The sequence below is a fragment of the Solanum dulcamara genome, chromosome 3 (assembly GCF_947179165.1).
Source record: "Solanum dulcamara chromosome 3, daSolDulc1.2, whole genome shotgun sequence".
In the NCBI taxonomy this organism is placed as follows: Eukaryota; Viridiplantae; Streptophyta; class Magnoliopsida; order Solanales; family Solanaceae; genus Solanum; species Solanum dulcamara.
The window spans coordinates 3,878,938-3,897,462 of NC_077239.1; the positions used below are offsets into that span (position 1 = coordinate 3,878,938).

General features: G+C 32.2%; 3 protein-coding genes across 3 annotated transcripts; all 3 read left to right on the forward strand.

The window, feature by feature from the left end:
* The first annotated feature begins 1,590 nt into the window (after positions 1-1,590).
* LOC129882208 (soluble inorganic pyrophosphatase 4) lies at positions 1,591-6,068 on the forward strand. Its single transcript, XM_055956406.1, has 10 exons — positions 1,591-1,721; positions 1,804-1,859; positions 3,065-3,209; positions 3,313-3,341; positions 3,801-3,866; positions 3,946-4,053; positions 4,684-4,749; positions 4,821-4,941; positions 5,095-5,176; positions 5,720-6,068. Exons 3-10 carry the CDS (start codon positions 3,074-3,076, stop codon positions 5,760-5,762), a joined length of 651 nt encoding a protein of 216 aa, XP_055812381.1. The 5' UTR covers positions 1,591-1,721; positions 1,804-1,859; positions 3,065-3,073; the 3' UTR covers positions 5,763-6,068.
* Positions 6,069-6,766: 698 nt separating this feature from the next.
* LOC129882209 (uncharacterized) lies at positions 6,767-11,589 on the forward strand. Its single transcript, XM_055956407.1, has 2 exons — positions 6,767-7,579; positions 11,136-11,589. The coding sequence occupies exons 1-2, from the start codon at positions 6,933-6,935 to the stop codon at positions 11,140-11,142; spliced, it is 654 nt and encodes a 217-aa protein (XP_055812382.1). The 5' UTR covers positions 6,767-6,932; the 3' UTR covers positions 11,143-11,589.
* Positions 11,590-16,638: 5,049 nt separating this feature from the next.
* Positions 16,639-18,089, forward strand: LOC129882210 (histone H2A-like). The gene is made up of 2 exons (XM_055956408.1): positions 16,639-16,935; positions 17,614-18,089. The coding sequence occupies exons 1-2, from the start codon at positions 16,741-16,743 to the stop codon at positions 17,854-17,856; spliced, it is 438 nt and encodes a 145-aa protein (XP_055812383.1). The 5' UTR covers positions 16,639-16,740; the 3' UTR covers positions 17,857-18,089.
* Positions 18,090-18,525: the final 436 nt, after the last annotated feature.

Sequence of the window (18,525 nt, forward strand, 5' to 3'; positions counted from 1 at the left end):
AAAATATTCCCTATTTATAGTACCAAACATGGGATATTAAAATTGAACAACATGACAAACACAAGATATATTTTTTATTAAAGAAAAATAATAGTAAGTTGTTTCCACGTCTAAATTTGGACCGAATGTCTATATCTTTACTTGCCATTTGTTGCATTTACATTTTATTATATGATCACGAATAACCTAGTTCTAAGCAAACTTACAAAGTATCAATTACTAATGGTAATTAACTATTTCTAATGGAAATCAATGAGTAATTATTTATTGAAAATTGTTACAATTGAAATATTAGTAAAGATCACTGAAATATTTTTAATTGAATTTCTTGAAGGCTTACAATACATAAACATGTTAATTTGGCATTGGCTGATATCTATGTTATTCGATTTTACGTGTGCATAAGTAAATATTTAAATTTGTATAAAATTGAAAAAATACGCATTCTACGCGGCAATTTGCATCTTATGTGTATTGCTCCACGTAGGACACTTGTATCTGCTTGCTTAAATATATATAACTTTAAGTGTATTTTTATATACACTCAAAGTTAAAGGGCATAAATATCAGCTAGAGTCAAATTAAAGAATACTTTTATGTTTATGTCATGATTTTTGTATAAAAAAAGAAAGAAGAAAATTCTCTACTTTGCTTCCTAATGAGACAAAAAAAAAAAGAGAAGGTAGTTAATCTTATTTCCATATGGACCAAAGTTTGTGATATTTAATTGGAACAAAAATACTTCTTAATTTTTTCTTGGTATCCGATCATTTTGATTCGAACTAATGTTTATTCGTGACATTGCCAATCTTTTCTTTTTCGAGAGTTCGAATTCAAGACTCTTGATAAAGTAATTTTGCGTTTTTGATATTAATATTCATATTTAAAAAAAATATTTAGCTTCTTTATGCTAATTTAAAATATTATTATTTTAGAAATTTGACACCATCTTATTTATTATAATATTTTTCATAATAAACGTCACCATTTATCTAAACTTTTTACGTTGATATGATTTTTATTAAGTTTATTATATTATCAAATTAATATGAAAAATGAATTAGATGAATTATATTACGCGAATATTCTATTCCCTCCACCGCATAAACTTAATCCCTTTAACGGCAACTCCCACCCTTCATTTCCCGTCAAATCCCCAAAGCTCAACCGTTAGGAATTCCGTCACTTTCACCGTTTTAAGTCCCACCACACCCAATAAAAAACCTCCACGTGTACAGGATATTTCTAATATTCGTTTCCACCTTAGAATCTTCCATCTTCATAGAAACAAGGCAAAAACAAAAAACTCACAATTTGTTTACATGGTTGACATGTATTATATCATAATATATTATATCGTATTATATTGTGTTGTATTATATATATTATAATATTTTAATGAAATTAATATTTAGATAAATTATATTATTTTTTATTATTATATAATATTATATATTTATAATTTAAATAATAAATTTAAAAAAAAAATAGAATACACGATAGATTTACTATGCAAAGATATAATAAAAAATAAATAAAATTATTAAATAATAAATAAATATAAAACCATCCAAACAAAGGTGCTAAAAGATGAAACGTAAGAGTTGTGCATTTTTTTTTTTAAGCTTTGAGCTGCTTAATAAAGCCATACATGGCAGTGTGTTAAGAGCGGGAAGAAGGGTCAGAACGCGTTTTACACCTTCATCACTCAACTTTCTAGGGTTTATTCTCTTTCTCTTGCTTTGATTTTTCTATAAATACTACTCGCTGGCTATGCCGTTGTTCATACGCTTTCTTTTGTAGATCTGAGCTGTGTGTTTCCACCGACGCTCTTCCTTTTCCTCCTTCGTTTGTTTCAGGTATCGATTGATTTCTTCAATGCATTTTATGTTCAATGTGCTAGTGATTCTTAAGTAAAATGTGTTTGATGATCTTCATTTTACTCGTTTCAGGCATTCATTTCCGTTTTTTGTTGTTTTGTAGTAATGATTTTAGGGATCGGTTACTTCACGGCATTTTCTGCAGTTTTTGCTGATGTATTTGGTGTTTATTTCTCTCTGTTTGTCGATGAAGTGATGTTTTTGTAGTGAATGCTTTAAGGACTTAATTTCCTTGTTCATTTCCATTTTTTTTGAAGTTTTTTGTTTGAAAACGATTTTGTTTCTCCAGGTGAGGATCGCTTTCTTCACGGCATTTTTTCTGTACTTTTAACTGATATAGTGTATTTGTTTCGCTTTCGCTCTGTTTTTGTTCTTCGCGAATGTCTCTGTTGTAATGTGTTTAAGCACCTTCGTTTCTATATTCTAGGCATTGATTTATTTTCTGAAGCTTTTTTGTCGTTTTCTCCATGTGTATTTCATGTATTTGTAGTTTTCTGGAGTTCATTTCGTATAGTAAACCATGTTTTCTGCTTCCGTTTCGTCCTGCTTTGAGTTTTGCACGTATTTCATGAATTCATGAACGGAAATACCGGGAGTGATTTTCGGCATGTCTATATAGATTTCTGAGGAGTCAATCATTTGGACTCTATGGTCGTGATTAACTATGCTTAACCGGAGTTACTGGCAATTGTTCTGTTTGTTTCTTCTGAAGCTTACTACTTGAAAAGCCCTTACTGAGAGCTTTTGTTCAATTATACATACGCATCTACTTAGCAAGTTCCTGATTTTGTAATTTCAGCAATCAGTACTGTATAGCTAGAGCTGAAACGAGATAGATCTGGCATTGCTGGTTATACCTATAGAGAGGCTGCAAATTATAACCTCTTATGTCAAATGTATATCCTAAGCACATTATCTATTAGAATAAGGTCTTTTTATTTGTTCACAGGAACATAATAATTTTTGATGTTACAGAAATATAAATCCCATCTGATCCTTCCTGGCTGTTTAAGTTTTGTTTTGTTTCATTCTGAGTCTGGGTCACTGGTCTATAAATATACATATATTTCTTACCCGTTGTTTTGTTGTACAACTTTGTTTGTTGCCTCTGCTCCAAAAGCTAAACATTTGCTTTTCCATACCCTATGGAGATTCTTACGTGTTACTAATACCTTGATGTCCAGCTAGCAATTATGGTTCCACCCATCGAAACTCAAGTCAAGGTTCCAGTGTCCCAGAAGTTCTCCATTCCACCTCTTAATGAAAGAATACTCTCTTCTATGACACGGAGATCAGTTGCAGCTCATCCTTGGCATGATCTCGAGATAGGTATTTTATAAATTCTGTAAAAGGCAACAGCCTTTCTCACAGTTGTGCAAAGAAATGGCTCCTGGAATATTCTTCATGAGCTAAAATTTGTGTTTTGCTGCAGGACCTGAAGCTCCACAGATTTTTAATGTGGTAAGGATTCTTTAAATTGATTCAAAACTTTCGAACTGATATTTAATATGGTTGCACCTTCATATCGGTTTATACGAATAAGGCAATTTATGCTTTGCATATAAGCTGAATAATATTTTTCTTGGGTGGTTATTGGTATTGAGTTCAAAACATATTGTAAATCTTTGAAATTTTAATGAGCAAGCATGATTAATCTTCTAGGCCGACGCTCTAAATTCATGTTAGATACCTTAGATCAGCTGTTGATCGGAGTCCTCGCTCTGGCTTTATGCTAACCTTTTTAAGTTAAGTGGTGCTCTACTTCCTAATTGTAATCTGTAAGTTCTTCACTGTGTAAAGTGGATTTTTCACCTAGGTACCTTGGGAATTACAAGATGCACATATGGTTGAAATTATTTATGTTTCCTCCTACTTGATTAAGTTGTTTTTGTATGTAAACCTACCAATTGGTTGGTGCAGGTGATTGAGATCAGTAAGGGGAGCAAGGTGAAGTATGAACTTGACAAAAAAACTGGACTGATCAAGGTATAAGCTGTATATTTTGAAACGAGTAAAATTATGAAATTTTAGCCGAGTTACCTGAAAAGCTCTGCCATTATTTCAGGTTGATCGTGTTCTTTACTCATCAGTTGTATACCCCCATAACTATGGGTTCATCCCTCGTACTCTCTGTGAGGACAGTGACCCTCTGGATGTCTTAGTCATCATGCAGGTGAGCTGACCATTGTCCTGATAAACAACACGCTTGTGGATATTAGCTGATAATTGAACTGCAGCTAAAGGTCCAAGAACTTACCTTATAACTTACGTGTTTGTGTGTAAGCAAGGGATGTACAAGATATAGTTAGGTTGTAACTTACGCAATCCACTCTTTAAACTTCCAAACCTATATCTACTACTACTACTACTTAAAAACGGTGCTGGAGACAGAAAAGTTGATCTGGTCCTGGTGTTAGGTCTTATTATCGGCATTTATGATCTCAGTTATTGCTCTAAATTATGTGGACATTCTGTTACCCTGTATATAACCTATTGACTTCCGTATTATATGTTCTTTTTTAATCTATATGCTGTAAAACTGTCGATTTTTCTTAAGATGCCAAGCCTACAAACTGTCGATTTTTCTTAAGATGCTAAGCCTACAATAGTTTGCCAGTGCAGTGAATGGGTCTCAAGGAAGTGGACAATTTTACCATTTGTGGCCTTTGCAATGCATGTATTTGGCAAATCAAGGAAATTATTAATATTGTGGCTTTTAGCTCTATGAACTGTGCTTTATGTTTTATGGGGATGTCTATCAACAGTTATTTCTTCTCTTGATTCTTACCATGCTAATTTACAGGAACCTATTCTTCCAGGTTGCTTTCTTAGGGCTAAAGCAATTGGTCTTATGCCCATGATTGATCAGGTATTTATCTATGGTTAAAGTAAATTTTATGTCTCCGAACCTCTGTGTATTAACTCTAGTCAGAACTACAGGGAGAAAAGGATGACAAGATAATTGCTGTCTGTGCCGATGATCCTGAATATAAGCACTATACTGATATCAATGAGCTGCCACCCCATCGTTTGGCTGAGATCCGTCGCTTCTTTGAGGATTGTATCCTTTTCCAAAATCATAAATCTTAATAGCAGCATGTATTTTTGTTTCAGATGTTTATGAATTTTCATTATTGTATTCATTTACTGTTAAGTATGTACAAGCATGAATAAGAATTTGATTATATGGTTTGGTCCTTGACTAATGTACCAGACAAGAAAAATGAGAACAAGGAAGTTGCTGTTAATGACTTTCTTCCTTCTGCCAAAGCCTTTGAAGCGGTCCAGCATTCCCAGTAAGTAACACCTACCGCCTTTTCAAACACTACCAGAAGTTTAATTTTTCTCCCTTCTGCAGTTTGTAAACCGAATTACTGATATAGAGCCCGTTTGGATGGCTAAAGCCCCTTTTTAGCTTTTGGACGTGTTTGTCTAATGCTGACTTTAAGTCATAAAGTTCTTAAAGTCAGTCAAAAATGAAAAGTTAGGATTCCTAACTTTTTTTTTTCAAAGTGCTTAAAGTCATTTTCTTTGACTATGGAAATTACTTTTATATCCCTTATATTTTAACTAAATTGTCAAACTATCTTTTTTTATTCTTTTAACCCTAAAATTCACATTATAAGCACTTTTATCCAAACACTCAACTGCTTATTTATAAAAATAACTTTCAGCACTTCAAAGTTCTAAAAGCACATCATACATAAAAGTTACTTTTTTTAAGTCAATCCAAACGGGCTCATAATATGTTAATGAAAATTTAGTGCAGTTGTGTTCAAGATTGTGAATAAGATTATATTAAGTCCAGCTGCTTACTTTATAATGTTCTTTCTTCACAGGGATCTGTATGCAGACTACATCGTGGAGAGCCTGAGAAGATGATAGTCTTTTCATCTTCCGCAAGTCGTGAATGGCGCAGTCAATATTACAATTCTCATACTAATATACAATATAATAGTACTGCTCTAATATTTTGTCTACTTGTACTGCAAAGCACAGTTATACCATGTTGCATGTGCATATAACATGCTATATATATATATACAATATGCTTGTATTATCTACTGTATGGGAAATTACTTCCATACAGTATAAGATGATGACGAAAAGGAAACTTCATGGTTTCCCCTGGTCAAATTTTGTAAGTTGTCCGGTTTATGAAATGGATTATATACGAAGTTAAGTGTGTATGCACTCCATTCTGTTCCTTGAGCTTAATCTCTTTTAAATTGGACCAATTGCCATCTATTTGATCTGTCCAAACTTGTTATGCACTAGCCATAAAGTTTAATTGGTTTGTATTATTTATTTAGTTAACTGGTTTTATAAATATTTTATATAGTTAGACTAATAATTTTAATCATCCATGAGAATAAATTTTTTTTAATAATGAAGTTGTGTTTTAATAGTACGAAAATCTATCGAAGGGAACTGGACCAAAAACTAGCAAATTATTCTTCCCATGGCTAATTCAGTTGGATTTATTTTGGGACTATACACTACGATCAACACGATGAAACAAATGTCAAACAACATACTATACACTACATCCAGTTATTATTCTGTTAGAATCCCTCCCTCTACAACTAGTTCACAATTAAATGGATTAAACTAGGGATAATGTGAGATTGAAAAAGAACTTATATCAAGTGTTACTAATACCACTAAAATATATCCTAAGCTTTATGGTTTGTTTGGCTAAGTTTTTTGAAAGATCAAAAATATTCATTTCTTAAAAAAAAAAAAAAAACACTAAAGAATAAAGATGTTTGGTCAAGCAGGAGTTGAAAAAAATAGAATCTCCAAAAAAAAAGTGTTTTAATTCTTTAAGAAAAGATTGTCCCTATGAAAATTTATCTTTACCAAAATAATACTATTATAAGCATTTCTTTTTCAAAAAAAGCAATTCATAAAATAAGATATTTCACAGCTTCGTCACTCTCCCCCATAATATTTTGGTTTACCATAAACCCCCCAAAACCTCTGCTAAACCCTTCAAAGTTCGAAACCAATCAACCACCACTCCACCGCCGTCAACCACCGCCAACCACCATGAATGCCTACAACGCCACCACCCCAAACTTCGACAACCTCCTCCTCCAATCCCTAATGAACCGTCTTCAAATTCGTCCTCCTTCAAACCCAACTTCCTCCTTTTCCCCACAATCCCTCGAAGATCTCCTCTTCAACACTCTCCCTTTCTCCGAAGAAGACGACGAAGATGATGATAACAACAACGAGTCTTCTTCTTCTTCCAAATCTCAGCTAGCGAAAGAAGAGTCGAGGGTCGAGAAAGAGATAATCCGGACAATCCTAACTGGAAAAACTGATTCGCTAAAACCAAATTCGGGTCAAGCTGTTGCTATTGGTGAACACCATATATGTATCGGGTTTCATGAGGATACGGGTTCGGATTATCGGGTGTGGGAGTGGCATGGTCATATTATGCTGTTTGATGAGGAAAATGGGTATACACCTGAATACATTTATGGGAATTACTTTGAAAGAGTTAATGGGAAGCTTATGAAGAAGAAGAAACAAGATGAGAAAGAGGAACAGGAGACTGAGAAAGAAGAAAAGGAGAGTGATGAGAAAGAGGAGAAGATTGTGAATTTGGGGTTGAGAGAGTTGATATCATCAGGAGATTCGAATAATGAAGGTCGGATTCTTAGGAGGAATATGAATGCTGGTTCTACAAGGTTTATACTGAACTTACCTTTTTGGCTTTTTGTTCTGTTATACTAGTTCATTTGCATCTATGCTCTGATGGTGTTTTGCTTGAGTATTTAGCCTGTTTAGATATGATGTTATTATGTTTTTGTTATCACACTATTTTGTTGTTGTTACTCTTCCTCTTCTGAATGCTCCTTTCTTATTAGTTGCTATGTTTTCTTCACTATCGTTTTTTTTCTTTTCATAACTACTTTGATATGCTTCACTTGAGTTGAGGGTCCTTCGGAAACATTATCTCTACCTCCATGAGGTATGTGTAAGGTCGCGTACACTCTACCCACCACAGAATCCCATTTTATGGGGTTTCTCCGGGTATGTTGTTGTTGTATAGTATCATGAACTATTTAGATGTGTTTCCTTGTTATGAATTGCAAATGTGCATCCCATGTTAGGTAAATACACCGTCATTAAAAGTCTATGCCAGGCTGCCAGCCTCAAGTTCTTAGATAACTTCCACTTTTCCTACATCAATAGCCTTTTGTTCAAGTTAATAACAAGACGCAAATTGAGGAATTATGTTCCATATGTTAAGATCTTTAGCAGTGTACTACTCTAAAATGTGACCATTAACACAACAAAGAAAAATGGTTAAGTGGATGGTGAATGAAGTTTGTCTTCAGAAGCCAGGGCGAAAATAAAACTCACTCTGTCAAGTTCTGGTTCTTCTTTTGGGAGTAGAAGATCGTCAACACTATAAATGAAAATCTACCAGTTTCTCAAAGAAGTTATGTATCTTAGTTCTGGTTGAACACTAAGTTTGCTGTTAATAATAAAGAGGTGAAGCTGTTATCTTTATCTTCAAAGAAACTATTATCTTATGTCAATTTTCCAAGAACCAGAATTAAGAGTTAAGGCTATTATCATACTTAAGTAGTAAGTTTAATACATTTGAATACAATATGAACAACTAGATACATAACATGTTATCCTCAGCATATTAAGTGATGATTTAGAGCGTCATCCTGTGTGTGCTAAGCCAGCAGGACTTGGCTGAGGAGGAATATAACTTTGTAGTGCTGCACTTTCTGATTTAACATGTTCGCTTAATCTTTGAACTGTGCTGAAGTAATGCTTTGTAATTTGAACTCATAGGGGACGTTTGGTTGGTGCCTGGTGGGATAAGGGATAACAATCTCAGGATAAAATGTGGGATTATATTATCTCGCATTTGGTTATGGGTATTAGCTAGTGCCCGGAACCATTTGTACTAAATTTATGAGATTATCTATCCCATATGGAAGGTTGGATATCCTTGTCTATCCCATCCCGGTAACCAAACGACTCCTTAATATGATACAAGGACATCAAAAACAGTTAGCTCTTTGCTAGATCCGTTTCAAACGGAGTACAATAGTAATGTGCGCTTACGCATTGAAGCCAGAGAGACTTAGTGTGCCCTCTACTCCTTTCTCGGGGATAACGTACTGTTCGATGTCTCAACTGTCAGTGTCTCATTTCTGCAAACTGCTAATATCACTATATAGGGTTAACTCCTCTAGGGATGTAGATGGTTTGTTTGGGGGGGGGGGGGGCGAAACCTTGACCTGCTAAGCTTTTGACTCTCTGCCTTGCCCCGTTTAGCATTTCCCAAATTTTTCCCTGCCCTGCCCTACATAAGTTCAATTTTGGATCTCAATTGTCATTTAGGCCAAAGATCTTCCAAGAAAGTAAAGGCACTCAATAATCTATGATGAAGCATTTTTTAAACCTGTTTGTGTATGTTACTCGTTTACATCTTGTCAGATTCTTTTGAAAATTTACTTGTTTGTTCAATTTCTTTCATTATCTTAAACGTATAAGATATTGAGGAGGAACAACCTCACACATGGATAATAAAATTATTCTGATTATTGAATTAAAAAATAACAATTTGGTGTAAGTTACTTTGAAGTATTTCAGTTTTTGCTCCATTTCAAAAAAAAAAGAAGATATTCAGTGTTTTCTTTTCCTGAGAACCCAACTAAAAAGAATTAAGTGACAACCAAAATAATTTATTAAAAACTATGCAAAACTGATGAATTGTTAATGCTGAAGCTAACAGATGGGAATTCAGTATATTACTGCGTATTTATGCTGATTCTTATTTATTAAATGTAACAGTAAATAGAAGGAGAAAAAAGAGGCTGAATATGCAATCTTAAGATCGAGCTTGCATTCATATTGTGGACTTTTGCCCAGCAAAGAAGCTCTTTTGCTTTAAATAATGCTTGACCTGTCCTATTAAGTTTAGTTAAAAATTAAGAGCCCGTTTGGATTGGCTTATAAGTTACTTATAAGCGGTTTTCAGCTTTTTTGAGTGTTTGGCTGACCAACTTAAAGTCATTTTGTGCTTAAAATAAGCCCCAATAAAAAAATGGGTTTGTTTGGATGGACTTATTTTAAGCAACTTATAAGTAAAAAAAAAATAAGTTGGGCTGCACCTATTTTTTTGTAACTTATAAGCAGTTTTCAGCTTTAAAGTTACTTAAAATAAGTCCATCCAAACAGGCTCTAAGTCTTACCCTGCCCCTCTACCCTGGCCCACTAATTGTCGTCCCGCGCCACTCTGCCCTGTTAAGGATTTGACCTGCCCTATCCCACCTCTATGCTGCCATATCGACATCCCTAATCTTCTCCCTATACAAAATGTGCTTATCATACAACAAAATTAACAATATTGTGTTGCTCTAAGAGCTTCAAAGTGTGACACTGTGCTTTGATTTTTGTTTTATTCTAACCCTTTATTGTAAGAACAGGGAAGGGACTAATCTAGAAATGTGTTTTGAAAGGGAGGGGTTGGGGGTGGGGGAGGGAATTTTTGAACCAAACCTTTACAAAACACCTTAAGATAATATGGTAATTCTCAATACAAAGGCATATCTGAGCAAGGCACTTCTATTACTTCCAACAACAACAACAACAACAAATTCAGTGTAATTCCACAGGTGGGGTTTGGCGAGGGTATAGTGTACCTAAACCTTATTCTACCTTGAGTAGGTAGAGAGTTTGTTTCCAATAGACCCTCGGCTGAAATGAATGATGAAAAAGAAGCAACAGAAACAACAGCAAGAAAATAAAATATTGAGGCTAAAGAAATAACAGGTAGTAATAGAAATCTAAAGATAAGGAACAAGAGAAGACTAATACTAATACTCTGAGAATGAGAGCTTCTATTTACTTCTGTAGGATTATGTTTATCTCATATCTGATCCTTCATAAGACATGTTGCGTATAATGATGTGACTATCTACTAACCCTCTAGGCATGTGTATTTGCTAACATTTTTTTGAAGATCTTTATCTCTCCAAATTTTTGTTAGCATCCATTGTCTTTCACTTGATGCATTATTCCTATATTATGATGTTTTCACTTACTAGTTGCTTCTTGTTTGCTTGAAGTGATTTTAACCGATTTTTCTTCTACTTCTCCACTTCTAATATTTGATTGTTCTTTTGTGCTGCAAAGAATAATTTTACTCTTCCTCTGAGTTCCTCGTCTCTATTCGTTCTTCTTGACTGAGTTTTCCTTGTTACAAACTGACAGGGTCTAGAGGTTTGCTGTTTTACACCAAAGAAACAATTTGAGGTTTGCTGCATATTTTCGCTTGGCTGCTTGAAGATTTTTTACATTTCCTTTTCCTAAGCTACTTAGTGTTCAAATAGCATACTTGCAAATTGTGATCTTGCATGGTCTGAAATATTGCATTTGCAAAGCAAGATAGGAGCTCCTAGCAGATGAGAATAGTTCCTTCTTTTCTATATCTATAATTCACTCTCTTTACTTTTTTCAATTTCCTTATTACAAGGGAGGTTGAAAATCTGTTACAGAATAAGCTACTCTTCTTTCATAAGCAAATGTACTTGGAGCTTTTGTAGACTCTGCTCCTATCTCATCCGCTGCTCTAGCTAATTGTCTTCCCTTTATAAGTGTGATTTCTATCTTATGTATGGCCATGTCTTAGGGCATATCGTTTGAAATAGATTCTTCTTTTGATTAATTGTCAAACTGTTTTTCGAGCATCTTCCAAAACATAGGATTTTTTGGATGTAGATGATGATACTTATAGATACATATCTTCTATGTATATATATATATATATAGTAGAATGAAGTAGCAACATGGGTATTTTGACATAGTTTTTTCAATAAAATTCTCAGTAGAAGCACTTTTGAGTTGTTTGGCTTGTGTAACTATCGTTTGAAATTTTTATTCACAAAATTTCAACTTTTTTCTAGTAAAATCATGTTCAAACACAACTTCAAATTTTAAAAATTGCTACTTCAAAACTCAAATTTTCAAATTTGATGTAGGAAAATGCTGAGATAGCAAGAAATTCTTTTCTTTTAGTTTTATATTAGAGATGTCCTTGATAAAATTTAACCTATCATATTCTTTTAGTTAAATGTTATTAAGAACATTTCTTATACGGTCAACTCATTTTAGTTGAACTTGATTTCTGCTGCTATGTGTGGTTTGGTAACTATTTCTTTTCTACGTATATTTTAGAATACCTTTCTTATTATTTGCGATGTCTTCATAATTTCTATTTTCTCCTTTCAAACCTATTTTGATATGTGCTATCTGAGCTGAGTATCTTTCAAAAATAGTCTCTTTACCTCGACTAGGTAAAGATAAAAGTCTGTACATTCTCTATCTTCTCACATGCGAAAATTCACATAGTAGATTGTTGTTTCTTGCAGTTTTATTCTTTTGTATTGGTGTAATACTATTGAACTTATAAATCGAGTTGTAAAGGTAGATAAAATATTGTCTTAGCTTTCTTTTACTTTAGTATCTTTTTTTTGTCAATTAAATCTAAAAACAAAAAATAATAAAGTTTCGAAATCTATTTTTGGCCGAACGCCCATTAAACAAAGGGAAAATATAAGAAATAGAGGCATTAAATGACATGTCAAAGAAATTAGACAACGAGCCCGTTTGGATGGGCTTAAAAAAGTAACTTTTATGTATGAAGTGTTTTTAGAACTTTGAAGTGCTGAAAGTTATTTTTATAAATAAGCAGTTGAGTGTTTGGATAAAAGTGCTTAAATGAGGAAAATGGTGTGAATTTTGAGGGTTAAAAGAACAAAAATGGTAGTTTGGGAATTTAGTTAAAATATAAGGGATATAAAAATAATTTCTATGGTCAAAGAAAATGACTTTAAATACTTAGAAAAAAAAAGTTAGGAATCCTAACTTTTCATTCTTGACTGACTTTAAAAACTTTATGACTTAAAGTTAGCATTAGACAAACACATCCAAAAACTCCAAACGGGCTCAATATTTAAAGTTTGAAACTTGTAACCAACTACAAGGATTAGAAGAAATTCAGGCATATTTCACTTTAGAAAATTGTTCATAATTGATGGAAGTTCCCAAATTTAGAATATTCTTCTGCTTTCTTACGGTTCAACATTTTTATATTGATGCATTTATTCATGATTGAGTATTTAAGTTTGATTTTATATTTATTAAAAATTGTAAAAAATATAATTTGTTCCTCGATTGTAAAATAAATTCAAGAATTTAATGATTAATTGTAAAAATAAATTCATTATACATAATATTCGTTGTTTCTTAATAATCAAATATTATTCATTGGATCTTTACTAAAAACAATCAATTTCTGATGGTGAGAGACTAAACTATAGAGTAATTTCCTCAAACAATCACTCATGTTTGAGAAAATGCCTTGAAATATCACTTTTGTTTGTTTTAGGATTACAATATCACCCAACTATTCATATTTCCCCAAAATATACTTCAAACAATAAATATATTTTTCTCTCTCCTAATGAGATGACATGTCACATTATTCTTTTTTTTCACAATTTTTTTAATTCTTTTAAATGATCCATATTTTATAACTAAATAAAAATTTATTACTATTCCATATTGTTAAAAAAAGAAATTTTATTGTTATCAAAATGTCATATCTTATTTTTAACTCAATTTACTTTTATTTATTTATTTTATTAAAAATAAACTTGCATATATATTTATCTATACATATCAAAGAGGATGATAAAAAAGAATTTTATTTTTACTTTTAGTATCAACTATTCATTCTAAATTATTTCTCATTTTTGATAACTAAAAGTAAGAATAAAATTCATTTTTATTATTCTCTTGATATGATAAAATAGATAAATACAAATGTAATTTTATTTTTAATATAATAAATAAATAAATAAAATTATTAAATGTAAACGGAGTTAAAAATATGATATGAAATTTAATAACAATAATTTTTTTTAACAATATGGAAAAGTAATAAATTTTTATTAGTTATAAAATATGGATGATTTAAAATAGTTTTAAAAAATTATTTTAAAAAGGAATAATGTAACACCTCAAAAAATTTTACGCTAAAACTCGAATCATTCTTTGTATGTGTATAGGCTCGAATCCAATAAATTCTATTGTAATATAATTGTTATGACTGATTCTTTAGTGTTTGAGGTGTGTCACAATGATCCTCCAGCACCAAGTTGAGTCGAAAGATTTCTTACCGATTGAGTTTCGACATAGATTTTACTTGGGTCAACTTCAAACGGCCATATCTTCTAGAATAAGACGAACTAGGTGGATCATTACTATCAAATTAAAGGTCTTTGAGTAATCTTCCCAACGCCACCAAGTTTGCCTCATTTCGAGTTCGAAATAAAAAGTTATGACCATTTTACTAGAGGTTGTCAGACTATCAAAAGTTACGGGTAAACTTTACGACTTGTAGAGATTTGTATGGCTCGTAGAAATGACCCGTAGAACCTCCAAAACACTTAGAAAAATTTTCAAAAGTAAAGTCATTCCTACGAGTGATGATGACGACTCGTTAAAAAATATACGAGGAGATTCAGAGACTCAATTTTCAGAGTTTGACAGGACGAGTGGATCCTACGACTCGTCAAAGTTTTGACGAGTCGTAGAAACGACCTGTACAAGGCCAAAATTAGATTTTTTTTCGAAGGATAGTTTGGCCTTTTTTCACCCTTTTTCAATCAAAACCTCGACGTTTTGGGATTATTTTGAGTCCCTTAACAGTACCCTATGTGCTTAAGTCCTCATTAACACTTAGTTTATTTGAGAGCAAGAATTGGAGAAGAGAAAGAAGCTAGGGTTCAAGCGTTCACTCCCATCTTTCAAACTTTTGATTGTTCTTCGAGTTCTAGGTATGTAAGGCTACTCAGAGCGTTGGGTTGAATCCGCCCAGGCGCCCAACATGTAATTCTTCAAAATTGATTTCGAGTGGAGTTTTACCCTAAATGTAGAATTGAGTCTTTGATGTCAATTGATACTTCCTCGAAGTTTTCTTCATTTATTTATGTATTGATGATGTCCCTGATGTTGAGTAGTCATTGAGATGTATATCCATGCATTCATCCACATAAATCTTAATTGAGTTATGATCATACTTTGTCCATATATTACTTGAGGTCGAGATTGATTATTTCATGCATAAAATAAAGTATTGTTTTCAAATTGAGATGAAGCATATTTTTAAATGAGTTTGATAAAATTAAAAATAGAGCTAAATGAGAATTTTGAACAAGATTTTTTGATGACGACGTGAATGGTGCTTTCTTTTAACCAAGCAATGTGATGATTAATGAAGAGGGAATGATGATGATGATGTTTTGAGATGAGTTCGAGGTTTAAATAAAAAGTTCAATGAGACTAAATAATGATGTTAATATGAGCAAATGTTTTGATAGTAGTATTGAGCACCGAGTTGGGTAAGAGCTTGATACACTCAAACCCCATAACTATATAGCCAATGTAGGATAGAGGCTACGCCTCTCTTGTCCCAAAGGAGGACTTGATGATTGGATTCATAGATGTTGATGTTCATTACCCTTTCGAGGCTTGACAAATAATGTGACATGTCATCCCATAACTAAAAGTAAAAATAAAATTCCTTTTTATTATTATCTTGATATGATAAAATAAATAAATACAAATGCAATTTTATTTTTAATATAATAAATAAAAGTAAATTTATTAAAAGTAAACGGGGTTAAAAATATGATATGGCATTTAATAACAAAAAAAATCTTTTTTTTTAACAATATGGAATTAGTTATAAAATATGGATGGTTTAAAATAGTTTAAAAAATTGGTTACAAAAGGAATAATATGACATGTCATCCCATTTATCAGAGAGGAAAATGTCTTTATTATTTTAAGTATATTTTGGGGAAAATATGAATAGTTGGATGATATTGTAGTTCTAAATGAAAAAAAAGTGATATTTCTAGGCAATTTCTCAAAATGGATCACTGATTGGGGAAATTAGTAACACAAGAAATTTCTTGAAACCATATCCAAAAATGACTTCTGATTTAAAAGATGTTACAAAATCAACAATGAAATATCAAATACGTAAAACATTATGTGAGTACAAAAAAATCATTCCACATGTACTTTAAAAGATTTGCAATCGTGACAACACCGAAACTTTTAGATATAATAAAAAAAGTTAGAGATGAATTTCAACTAGATTTACATTTTAACAAAAAACAAAACAGAATAGAATCATATTTCACTAAATTGTCTTAGATTTATTTGTATTTTTGAATAATTATTAATTTATAATATTAATAAGACTGTATATTTATATATGAGTCTTCTGAAAATATATTATCTTATTATCTTATCGAAATGAGTGAGTTTTTTCATTGACCCGAGTAGGGATCTGAGAAAAATATTATCTTAGAGATATTATTAATTTATTGAGTATTAATTTTGTGACTTTTAGTTACCAAAAATAAGTATTATTATATTCTTGTAAATCCTATTTTTTTAAAGAAAAAAAAAATCTTGTCCAGATGCTTTAGGCTTATCCAGTCTGTCAACCTCACTCAACAGTATTATCGTGTTGTCTTCTCATTGGTCAGTTCATAATCACATGGATTGTAAATCTTCTCATCTCACAGCCGTTGATTTTATCAAATATCAACGGCTCAAAATACTCTTCTCCCAAGAAACCATTTTCTTCAAGCACAAGTCCCATATATAAAACGTCAGCTCACTGTAACTCAAAATTCCATCATAATCAATTTTGACTATAAGCAATACAATCACTTCTCACAAATTATTTGCTGAAATTATTATTTGGGTTTTCATTTGTTTTTTCTGAGGTATAAAAATGGAGAAGAAAGGTGCTGGTGGAAGAAAGGGTGGTGGTCCAAAGAAGAAGCCAGTTACAAGATCTGTTAAGGCTGGATTACAGTTTCCGGTGGGTAGAATTGGTCGTTATTTGAAAAAGGGTCGTTATTCTCAGCGAATTGGAACTGGTGCTCCTGTTTATCTTGCTGCTGTTCTTGAGTATCTTGCTGCTGAGGTATATATATCTCTAATTCTTTGAGTTTTTTTTGTATTTGGGGATTTGTTGTTAGCTAAAATTGTTATGTTGTGTTGTCGAAGTTGTGTTTTTGTGTATTTATTAGTTTTGGGGTTAGTTACTTTGAGTGTGAGATCCGGATAATTTTTAATTTTAGCTCGTCGTTTGATCGTAAATTTTTGAAATTGTAATTTGAAAATTTGAATTTGTGTGTGAATGGAAGTCCAAATTGATATGAGCTAGTTTTTGTGAATTTGATCAAATTCCATGGCTTTGACTAATAATTTTCAAAAATCACTCTCTAAAATCTATGGCCAGCTAGCTTAGATCTTCTAATTTTTCTTTAAAAAGATGAATTGTAATTATAGATTTCATGTTAATATGAAGTTTTTATTAGTTTAAACTTGAATGTATGAAGATTGAGATTAGTTGATCAATTTGATTGATTAACATTATAATGCTTTGAAATCATTGTCATAAGCAAGCTTATAAATCACCTAAGTATTAGTATTAGTGTGAGATTTATACAATTTTGCTTTTAGAGTATTTCGAATTTGCTGAAATACATTTGGAATAGGTGCAAATTGAGACTTGTTAATCAATTGATTTGATATTTTTGTTATGTTATAAGTTCGATTTGGTGTTGATTGTGGTGACAATTTTTTTCTCTTTGTTTAGGTATTGGAATTGGCTGGAAATGCAGCAAGAGACAACAAGAAGAATAGAATTATACCAAGGCATGTTTTGTTAGCTGTGAGGAACGATGAAGAACTCGGAAAACTTCTAGCTGGTGTAACCATTGCTCATGGAGGTGTTCTTCCTAACATCAATCCAGTTCTTTTGCCTAAGAAATCCGATAAAGTTGGAAAAGAACATGCTAAATCACCATCTAAGGCTACCAAATCACCACGAAAGGCCTAAATTTTTGACGAACAACTTCTCATTGGGCAATGGAGATTGTACTAAAGTTGTATGAATTAGGATTTATGACTTCGTTTTTGTTTCTAATAATCTGTTAATGTATGTAGTTTTGGTATCTATTACTGCTTGTTGTAGGACTTGAAAATCTGTTGAAAACTAGGAACAGTTTATTTATTTTATGTTTTGTAAAACAAATGATTTGCAGTTAATCAAGTATTACTTCAGTGGTTAAATTTGAAGAAAATTTCTTGTTTGTCTAATGAAGTTTTATCTATCTTTTGGTTGTGTTTTTTTGGGGTTGGAATGCCCTCCTTGGTGGCAGAGGCGGATCTAGCATGTAATTAGGGGGTTCATCCGAATCCCCTTCGGCGAAAAATTATACTATTTATACATGGTTAAAATATTTTTTTATATATAAATAGTAGATGTCGAACCCCCTTCGGCTAGTTCGTGTATCTATTTTTTCAGATTTTGAACTCCTTATTAAAAATTTTGAGTCCGCCACTGCTTGGTGGTACCCCGATTCTCGACGGCGCGAGCTTCTTGTCTCAGCCAATCTCCCCTTGAAGAATCAAGGACTGTCATAATCTTTATAATCTTGACCTTGACCAAAAGAAGTGAGATGACAATCTGATGACTCCATCAATGGAGTCTTTACAAGCAGCAAAT

Coding starts and splice junctions, on each gene's coding strand:
- LOC129882208 (XM_055956406.1), top strand. CDS start 3,074: ATGGTTCCACCCATCGAAACTCAAGTCAAGGTTCCAGTGTCCCAGAAG. Junction 3,210..3,312: donor TTGGCATGATCTCGAGATAG/GTATTTTATAAA, acceptor GTTTTGCTGCAG/GACCTGAAGCTCCACAGATT. Junction 4,942..5,094: donor CCGTCGCTTCTTTGAGGATT/GTATCCTTTTCC, acceptor CTAATGTACCAG/ACAAGAAAAATGAGAACAAG.
- LOC129882209 (XM_055956407.1), top strand. CDS start 6,933: ATGAATGCCTACAACGCCACCACCCCAAACTTCGACAACCTCCTCCTC.
- LOC129882210 (XM_055956408.1), top strand. CDS start 16,741: ATGGAGAAGAAAGGTGCTGGTGGAAGAAAGGGTGGTGGTCCAAAGAAG. Junction 16,936..17,613: donor TTGAGTATCTTGCTGCTGAG/GTATATATATCT, acceptor CTCTTTGTTTAG/GTATTGGAATTGGCTGGAAA.